General features: G+C 38.4%; 1 protein-coding gene across 2 annotated transcripts in view; it reads right to left on the bottom strand.

The window, feature by feature from the left end:
* Positions 1-7,320: 7,320 nt before the first annotated feature.
* Positions 7,321-10,062, bottom strand: part of exoc2 (exocyst complex component 2) — a 107,049-nt gene continuing 104,307 nt past the window's right edge. For both annotated transcript variants that reach the window (XM_088918393.1, XM_088918391.1), the window contains exons 27-28: positions 9,930-9,989; positions 7,321-8,366 (exon numbers count right to left, since the gene is read on the bottom strand). In XM_088918393.1, the coding sequence (XP_088774519.1) occupies positions 8,273-8,366; positions 9,930-9,989 (154 nt within the window). In that variant the 3' untranslated portion in view covers positions 7,321-8,272. The remainder of the gene's footprint in view (positions 8,367-9,929; positions 9,990-10,062) is intronic.

Here is a 10,062-nt window from a genome sequence, read left to right as displayed (position 1 = left end):
AAGGCGAGTTCAAGCTGAAATGAATGTGTCTTTGACTGCTGCTGTCTTAGCCCTGTAAAGCTGTAGGTGCCTCTGTCAGTGTCTGATTGCCTGATTGCCTGTGCAATACCCCTCACCACAATCGGACAAACAGGCAGTTCAGCTAATTATCAGACTGAGGCAGGGGAACCTTGCTCTACCATAGATCAATTCAAATTATTTTTCTTACACCAAAAATATCTTTTACCAGACTTCACCTCTGAGAAGTGGAATATTTAAGGTATTCAAGGCACTTAGCCCAGCATTTTGCGAATTCCAAGGCAGCCCGTTGAGTTACTGGTAATTTGTGTCATAGATAGCTTCTTTAAATATATTGTGAGTTGGAGTAATGAGACCGAGCAAGCCCAAAGTGAGCTTTGGACAGGAGACCGAGCTAAAGCATTTTCTCTTATGAATAGCGCCATTGGAATCTCCTGGTCCTGGGGGAAGGGTGTCTCCTACAGGTCCACCAATCTGATTCTGAGATCTGACGAGATCACACTGGAAGGTGGGAGTGCGGCTGTCAGATTTCTTACAGTCCCTTGCAAATTGAACGCACAGCTGCCTCCTCTGTGAAAACCTGCTTCTGTCTGAATAAGCCCTGCTAAGCAGGACTACGATGGCCACTTTCATTGGAAAGATGTGCTGGGGGCTCATGTGACCTGATTAATTAACACAGAATTGCTGTATATAACACATGTGGTCAGGTTTCAATGGGAAAGTGCTTCATTTTTTAAATTACATACGATATTTTACTAAGCACGTTCTCTATTCCTATCTTGTATTAACTTACCATTTTTGGAGAATTATAGGATAATGCATTTTGCCATTTTAAAATAATATCCTGGCCAATACCACAAGTGGGAGTGCAGACAATATTGTATATGGTTTGGTGGTACGCATATGAGACAAATTAGGGGGCTAGTGTTTCAGCTAGTCATTCTGCAACACGAAGAACAAGTCACAGGCTGTGCTGTAAAATACCTTTCGCATAGTACTTCGAAAAAAAGGCAATACTACTCCGCTCGGAGACTCCTACCAATTCTACATGCAAGTTCGAGTGGTTAAATTAGCGAGCAACACAGCCCCCTTCACAGTTGGATAACTTTTCTTGCGAAAGTGATCTGCAGGGCTTTTACTATGAGAACAATTCACAATTTCTTTCTTCGAAGACCGTGTGGTGTTGCAGGCTTGGTAGGAATAAACTGCAGAGCTGAATGAGTGAGCAGAGGGCAATAGCACTACTTTCCTTTCAGGTTTTCCACTTGTAGCACGTGCACAAGGAGGATTCCCAGTGTGAATAACTATAGTCACAAACACTCTGTATACGAACTATTATTACAAGTAAAGGTTAATTCCACACTGAAAAATAAAAAGGAGAAACACACTGCGTCGGCTGCTGACCCTTCTTCAGGAATTAACCCTAACTTGTTCCTTTGCAACAAGTGCATGTTGATGCAACTCCCTGCTTGAATCTCTTCATACTGTCACGACGTGTTTTGCTTCATACCCTTTTAGTCCTGCTCTTTGCTGTTCATTTTTTTTTCTATCAGGGAACATGTTAGGCATACAATTTATCATTGTTATGGTTTTAAACATTTCGGAAAAATAGGAAGCTTTATTAAGGTTAAACTCAGTTTCTAAGAAATCACCAAAACGTTTCAAAGTCATGCAAAACCTGCAGTTCCTCTCTGCGACTTTCATTCTGAATGTACCTTTTGTTATCCTCAGGTTGAAAGGATTTATTCAATTAAGTCTTAGCAGGAAATCTGAAGCACACACAGTATGAACAAAAAAAATACAGGTTCTAAAAAGTTATTTATAATAAATAAATAGCTAGCTTGACATTTTCCACAGCACTTTCATCGTTTTTGATTAAACGCTCCTATTTAAAACATTTATTTGAAAACTATCCTGGCACTGAGAGAGCGTTTGAGCCATTAAAAAAAATATTCCTCAAACATGAATGTTCATGGTTATACATACCCATATGCAGCTTACAAAACCATTTTTTTCCCTCATAAGGCCATTACACCCCCCCCCCCCAGATTTCCACAAAAAGATGATACGAAGGTGTTTTCAAACAAAACTTCAACACAAGCTTTTAACTTCATCAGCTGCTGCCAGTTGTTTCCCCCTTTAATTCCCTCCAGCTACTGTCCGGCTGCATTGGCCTCACAGCTACTGTCTTTGTAAGCAGCTGTGTCACGATGACATCTGCCCACAGGTCGAGGAGAAGCCCTGCGCACACTGGAGGACCGGGCAAACTCCCAGTGGAAGATTTGAGCTCGGGACCCAGGGTTCACCACCTTGCCACCATAACACAATCTGTAAAGGTGGATCAAAAGGAGCAGAGGAGGGGCACAGCTCTAAATAAAAACACCCCCACCACACAGGGACTGGATCGCAGGATTTGCCTCCTGTCTGTGCCAAGTGTATTCCAGAGCTGCTCTGCCAGGTGTGCGCTCAGCACTCCCAGGCCTGGTCACTTACCTAACTGGACCTTTAGTACAGTAGTGTACTGTAGATGTCACATTAACTTGAAAGGATGTGCTGAACCTTAGCGTGAAACTGCATATCAGGATACATGGCAAGGAAAAAACAAACTAAAATTTACTCAAACAAATACGGAACATGCACATTGCACATTGTAAAAGTGCTTACAAGGTATCAGTGGCAAAATTTCCAACTCTCATTTCTGAGTAGGCTCACTGTATTAATGAGTATGTAAGATGCAATGCTGTGCTGTACGTCCTACATAAACCTAAACCTACACACCAGGCACTTTTACTGTTACAGTAATCCACCTCTTAACAAACAATAACAGTGATGTCATGTTTTTTTAGTAAAATGTAAAATTATATACAGTATGCTCCAACTGTTACCCATGTTCTGTTAAATCCATTTCATAAAGCATGCTAGCCATTATTTTCTACTCATTAAAACGTTGTTAAACCTTAGTAACAAACTCATCATTCACCTTTTAACAAGCTAAATTAAAAAAAAAATTAATAAATGAATTTGGGTTAATAAAATAGATGTCTTTTTCTTAAAGGTCAGGGTAAAAAACAAACCTGAGAAAAAAAACACATTCCACTGTAAAGACCTATATTTCTGCAAAATGTACCAAAAGAGCTGGAAAAAAAGGCTATTCTGTGTAAACAACCAAAGCGCGATTATTCCTGTACGCATGAGGCTGATGTTATCAGCTGTCTAGTGGTATAAGAAAAGGAAGCTGTATTCACAATTGTTTCCTCATTGCCTTCTGGATGAAATACCATGCTTACCTAAGAAATAAACAACTGCTAAGAAATCAAGAGACGGCGATCCTCTCGTGTGCTGGGGAGCTGTGTGAATGGAACGGGTGTCAGGTTGGGGAAAGTATACCTCACCGCCCTTGACACACAATATAAGGGACAAGAGCATGATAGCAGATATTAACAGTTTGTTCCAAATTCATAACTAAAGCTGGTTAGGGAATTTTCAAAGGTGATGTTTTTATTTTCTGTAGTTTTAACATTTTCCTTGTCTGAATCTGCCTGCTGGGAACTTCTTAAAACTCGCAAGAAGCTGCTATTAAAAAAAAAAAATCCACATATGAGAGAGAGAAGGGGAAAGACACGTTTCATTAAAAACCTGCGGCAGATTGTATCAGTTATTTAAGAAGGAACAAGGTCTGTTTCGTGTGGCCATTAAAAAGCTCAAAGGTTAACAAAACCTCATGACTGCTTTACAGACAGCACTTTGCCTTGACATCATCATTTCATTGACAGAACAGAGTAAGATTCACCACGGTGATCGCAGGCTTGTCTTTTGCTAATGTGCACCATTGGATATAATAAAATATAACTGCAGAATAAAAAAATGCAGATAAAGGAAGACACCTGCTGAAATCAATCAAAGGGATGCTTAAGACAGTTAAACTGAACTCACAGACTCATCACAAATTACAATGTGTGAACTTGCTGAATTTCATTAGATTTTCTATTCACCTACGTCTTTAAGTTCTTTAAATAAAATAAAAATTAGTAACAGCGAGTTATGATTTGAAACTGGTACAAGAAGATGTCATTACTAGTCATTTCAGTGTACAACTGTAAATGTTCTGAGTCTAAGGCAGGTGTATTGTTTTACAACCTTTAAAACTCAGATATTCCTACTTCTTCTTTTCTCACCAAGCCTGGAGACGATGCATATCTTATTGTTCTATCCCTTGGACAGAGAGATAACTTCTCAATTTCATTATGCAACATGTGGGTTAGGGGTTTCAATACATTTATTTATAAATTTAAAGGTCAGAAACAGAAAGAGATTCAGTGGAACCCTCTGTGAGTATAAGCTCTCCAAACCATCGGTTTGATCATGAGTCACAACTACTTGTTCATCATCACAGTTCAAGAAAATGTGTCAGGTTATATGAAGTGTGGTGCTTGGAATTAACGGGTGATTACAGGAAGAGAAACTGTCATTAAGTTACTTACAACTGTCCAAGCTGATTGTAAAAGACATTCAATCTATGTAGATGCCAACGGTTTGGGAGGGGGAAAAAAGCCCAACGAGTCACCAGGCTTGACAGGTGAAATATGAGCAAATCTGTAAAAGCTACATATTGTAATACTTGTGAAATATAAAGCGCACACAGAGGTTGGGCTGATTTATTAGTTCTAGCCAGTAAAAATGTCCAGTTAACAGATTTGCATACAAATTTGTACACCAGGAGGCTTTGAAAGTTCAGAGCCTAACAGGAACTGAAAACCAGAAACTGCAGGTATTGCATATACTGTACAAGGAAAAATGTTGAGCACACCCAAAGAGTCAACTCAAAGTTTTAATCTTGTTTTACATTATTCTTTTCTTCTGCAGGTTGGCCACAATGCATGCCGCCATTCCAAAAATCAGCTGCATTTCTGACACCAAAGAATGCCCTACTAAGAGACGCCATTGCTCCTAGAATGAAATAAAGCCTGCTGAGAGACAAATCTGTGATCTCAGCTCATCTGCAAGGGGCAATATGCAATGAAGAAACTTACATTTTTTTCTGTATTCACCTTTGTGAGTCCATTATTGAAACTGGTAATTCTACACTGATCATTTCCATTTGACGTAACCACTGCTTTTTGAGTGTTGCTGAACAGCTTCATTATCAATTCCAAACTAGCGAGTCTAAAAAGGAGAACCCTAATTACCAAGTAGGACTTTAGTGCTCACTCATGTTAATAACATACTTTAAATGGAACACCACTACTAAGTTGTTTCTCTAAATCTCAGTGGGATATATAATTTTCTGATTAACCTTTTCCCACCTGAGTAGGTGGGAACCTTTGGTGACAGAACTGAATAAAATCAAATTTCTAACAGTTTTATTCATCCTCTTGGTTTTTAAGCAAAGATAACTAGATTATCACACAACTAACTGTGTGTTCACCACTACAACAGGGTTGTGTTGCAAGTGGATCTCTATTCTTTGGAGTAAGAAGAGAAAGAAAATCCTTAATAAGGATCATGTGAGTAGTTGCAATGATTGAACAAAGGCTTAAAATCTTTTTCATGAAAAGTAAATGATTTTTGGATCCACTTCTTGAGACCAGAATGTAAAATGCTATTTCATTTACTGCAGTGCTTTGAAGTAAAGCAAAGAAGATGCAAATAGCCCCCATCACCTCATAGTATACCTGCTCCTTTCTCTGCTGTTGCTCAAGTATGATACATGACTAAATTTAGTTCTATCAGGCACACTCCTCCTGTAGGACTTTCTGAAGAACAACAGTTCACCAGCTTAAACAGCAGATGAGAAAGGGTAGGAATGCATACTTGACAGCTAAATGCAAGTACTTTAGTTGGGTGTGCAGTGCTGTGCTTTACTTAAAAAAATCTGCTCTTGTTCTCTGCTTGTACTTAAACTTTTGTTTGGTGTTAGAACTGTGTATGATGCAGTTCATGACACCACAGTGCAATGTTCCCTCTAATTTTTAATGGCCCGTGTGCGCAAAAATGTCAAGTTGTGCAATTTTTTTCTCAGTGACAAACACTTGTGTGCACTAAATTGATTGTAAAATTGTAAACCTGAAATTATTTTTTAATATAGTCATTCTCATAGAAACATAGAGGTCCAAAAGACTGGGACAGTGATTCAGCGAGCCCAGTCATAGTGTCGAGCGAGCATGAGCAGGAAGGTACAAGACTACGAGAGCAGAGATATCGATGATCGAGTAGCGATAATAATGCACACAGCCAAGTTGGGCCTCTTGCAGCCAGTCTCATGCGCTCAATTGAGCATTTTTAAATTGACAACCATGTCTGTTTTATCATCATATTTTTTTTTAATTAAATTTTTTGTGCGCAGTTCAATTTCCTATATGCACTGATTTCATAACCTGTGTGCGTGCGCACATGCGCACGGCTTAGAGGGAACACTGCCAGAGTGAGTGTGCAAAAAAAAAGAACTCGGGATTTAAAATAAAAAAAACAACTCAACACGTGAACTGCTGACATTTATTCATATCATCACATTTAAATTACTTGCTTTTGACTATGGCTGGATGCGCATGTATTTTAGAAAGTGCTGAGCACCACTGAGTGGGTGCTTCTACATGCTAACCCTCAGCACTACAGTTACTTAAGCCCCAAACATGCCATCCTATCAGGATGGCACCCTGTGTCTTCAGTTAGTGTACTAGGAGTCTTCTAGTCTTCTCCAAACTGGCACTGCCGTCTTACTGTGCAACAGTTGAAACCCACCTAAATCAATATATGTTCAATGTATATATAAATACATTCTTATTGCATGAAAAAACATTTGCAGATATGTATATCTGTGTTGTTTTCTCCTTGATTTAAGTGGTTAATATGCTTCTTATCAGTCAGCTTATGCTAAACTAATTCTCCTTGCTGTGTATGTGTAGGGGGGAAGTTCTAGAGAATCAGATTTCTTTTTATCTCTATGTTAACAGTTAAAAGTATTCTTAGTCTGTATTTTACAGAAGGGAGGTTAAACCGGGGCTACAAGAAATAAATCAGAGGGACAGTCGACTTACAAAACCAATAGTCTACAGGGATGCTGCAGTAGAAGGTATGTTTGTAAAGGTGTGTGGTGTTGCACTGCTCTCCAATGTCTCTGTGAAATTTACCGATTCAAAACCTTTTTTTTAATGACATATTCATCACAATGATTGTGATATGTCTGAATTTTGTATCCATGTCATAGGCAGCAACAAAATGTGCAGGTTAATCATGAAACAGAAACATCCTTGCAATACATTCAGTTATTTTTAAGGAATCTAAAATTAGACAGTGCACCCATCGTTCAGTCATCTATATTGTTTATTATAAATTGCTGCAGTTTAGTTGTCATTCTTTCAATGCACAAAAAAAGATCAACATAAAATTATGATTGCAAAATGAAAAGGTAAAGATCCACAGGACTTTGAAATGATCGTAGTGGAGGATGAAAACTTAGTAACAGTAACAACTTACTAAGCGGTACTTAGTAACAACACAAGCACTATGAGAAGTTGCCTGGGAGGAAATGAATGTACAGAAATATCATTGCATTCCATGGTTTCAGGTTTATCTGCTGCAGAGTAGCAATGTCTCTCATTTTACCTTGAAGATGAAAACCTACTTATTTTAAGTGAAAAACAAAGTAATAAAAAAACACCTCTGGATATTTTCCAAATTGAATACAAGAAGTTTTTTTTTTCCTGGAGACTTACGAGATTGTTTATGGATGTACTGAGATTTTTCCATTGTAAACTGAAATCTTATTTAAGTTATCAGAAAAACCACAAGTAGCTTCTTGAGGGTAGGGAACAAATACAAATTAGCTTACTGTCATCTAATGGAAAGTGGTCGGTTGGTTACTGGCTTCTAGTGAACTTGTGGACTAGTGAAATCTGCCAGCTTTTGCAGCTCCAAGACATAAACATGCAATTTATTTTCAAGCAAACACATAGTTAAAGGAGACCTTTTTTCACTCAAAACTGAAGAGTTTAACAGCTGCTTATGGAGCCACCACAACTACACCTTAATCACACATACAGTATGTTTCAGTGCTACTGTAAATAAAGCTTTTATGTGAACTTTTTAATTTCTACTACTAATGAAGAGATTAAATCTGAAATATTGTTAGGTTCACTAATTTGAATTGGTGTGAATGAATGGCAGAATGACAGAAATCATACGGTTGAATAGCAGATTGATGTACATTGTCTTTAGCATCACAGGAGTGAAATGTGTACGTGAGGCACAATGGTAACTATGTTTTTACTGGGAGAACAGAGGGAGGTTGAAAGCAAGTCAGCTGCAAATACATGCTGCTCTTAAACTTGTTGAGCTGTTCCTCCAGTAACCTATTGAAAGAGAGAGAGAGAGAGAATGTGTTTACAAAGAGCTCATTCAAAAAATATCAATCTTCAGAATCAAGTGTCTTTATAGCAATTCTTTTCTAGGGCTGCAAGGTAAGTCATTCATTTCCAGAGCAGAATTTTTCATTTTTTCCATTTATATAGGACTTTCCTTAAATTGCACGACAGTCTTCTTCAAGAAGAAGAACACATCCATAAAATGGCACACAATCCCAAGTGAACGTTTATTATTACATAGACTAATACATAAACCTAAAATGATTCCCCTTCAATATGTAGAGTCAATCCACAATCAAGACATATCAACATTTAAATGTTGAAACATAAAGGTGTATAAATCTAAATTTCTGAATCTCTAAAATTAAAACTGCAATGTGCCTTGTGGATGTGATGTATAAAGGAGTATTTTTCCATTACGTTCACTGTGATGATTTGACTATTCCCTGTAATGTTCTTTGACCTGAGAGATACAGAAACAGCTTTCAAATGTTTATTTAACAAAATGACTGCAGACTGAACTGGAACATTACCAGTGAAGGTATCACATTTAATAACAGTAAAAAAATCACTCTGGATTGAATATCATTGCATGGGTATGCTTGTCTTCTCATCTTTGTGATGCTACTTTGTTTTTTTCAATGATGGGCTGTCTTATCACACCTTCTTATACTGTTGCCAAGCTAGCAGTTTACTGCACACAACTAAAACCTTGAACCAGGAAAAACAACAGAGGTAACAATCACATTTATACTTCAGACCTGGCAAAGAAAGGACGTGAAACTGCAGCATAATGCAATGGAAAAAAAGCTCATCGTGCGGAAGTGAGGCGAGAAAGAGAGAGATCACTGAAGCCCATTGCTGAAGCACGGTGTGCACAGCCCCAGGCCTGGAACAATTCTGCTGATTACCTGACTGAACCCTTATTCGAATTAACAGGCTTGTTTTCTACTAGAATGCCTGGGATTTTATTTTACTTAACTGTATGAAATGCAATCGCTAAAAGGCCACCTCTAACATTCAAGAGATCTGACAACAGTCATACAGTTGACATCAATCCTAATTCAGTGAATCGTGGGTGCAATGGTCCACCTGAGAGCCAGCAGGTGTGTGGGCCTTCAGGATCAGCACTGGAGAGCCCTGGTGCAGAGCTGTGGTGCATCCCTAAGGTTCCATTCCACCTCTGTTCCTAATGGCCTAACTGAGCTAATTATGAACTTCACTGAACTAATTTAACAGCTTTCAAAGCTGATAGCTGTTGATGATGTAAAGACACTGGAGTTGTGCTCTTGTGTTCTAGAGGACAGGATTTGAAAAAAGGAAACGTAAGTTAAACAGTTGGTAAATCAGCAAATAAGAGGAGAAGAGAAAAATATAACAAAGCTATTACTGTACGATAAAAAATACAGAGATTAGTTTTGTATAAGCTGCAAAGTTCAGAAAACTCATTTACGAGACCACAATGTCAACGTGATGAATAACTGCTCCTCACTTAAACAACGATGTCAGTGACAGGCTCATGAAACGCAAAGTGCAATTCAAGATTCTTACTTTTTGTCTGCTCCACTGTGCAGCTGGGGTAAGACCTCTAGAGCTTGCTTGAAGCTACGGCTGCAAGAACACAAGAGTTTGGTAAAATACTGAGAAGTTGAAGGTAGGGTAAATACTACACACAGTAAATTAA

This window comes from Atractosteus spatula, chromosome 6 (genome assembly GCF_055471065.1).
Source record: "Atractosteus spatula isolate fAtrSpa1 chromosome 6, fAtrSpa1.hap1, whole genome shotgun sequence".
NCBI lineage: Eukaryota > Metazoa > Chordata > Actinopteri > Semionotiformes > Lepisosteidae > Atractosteus > Atractosteus spatula.
The sequence above is the reverse complement of the archived record's forward strand: the minus strand, read 5'-3'. Positions and strand labels throughout refer to the sequence as shown.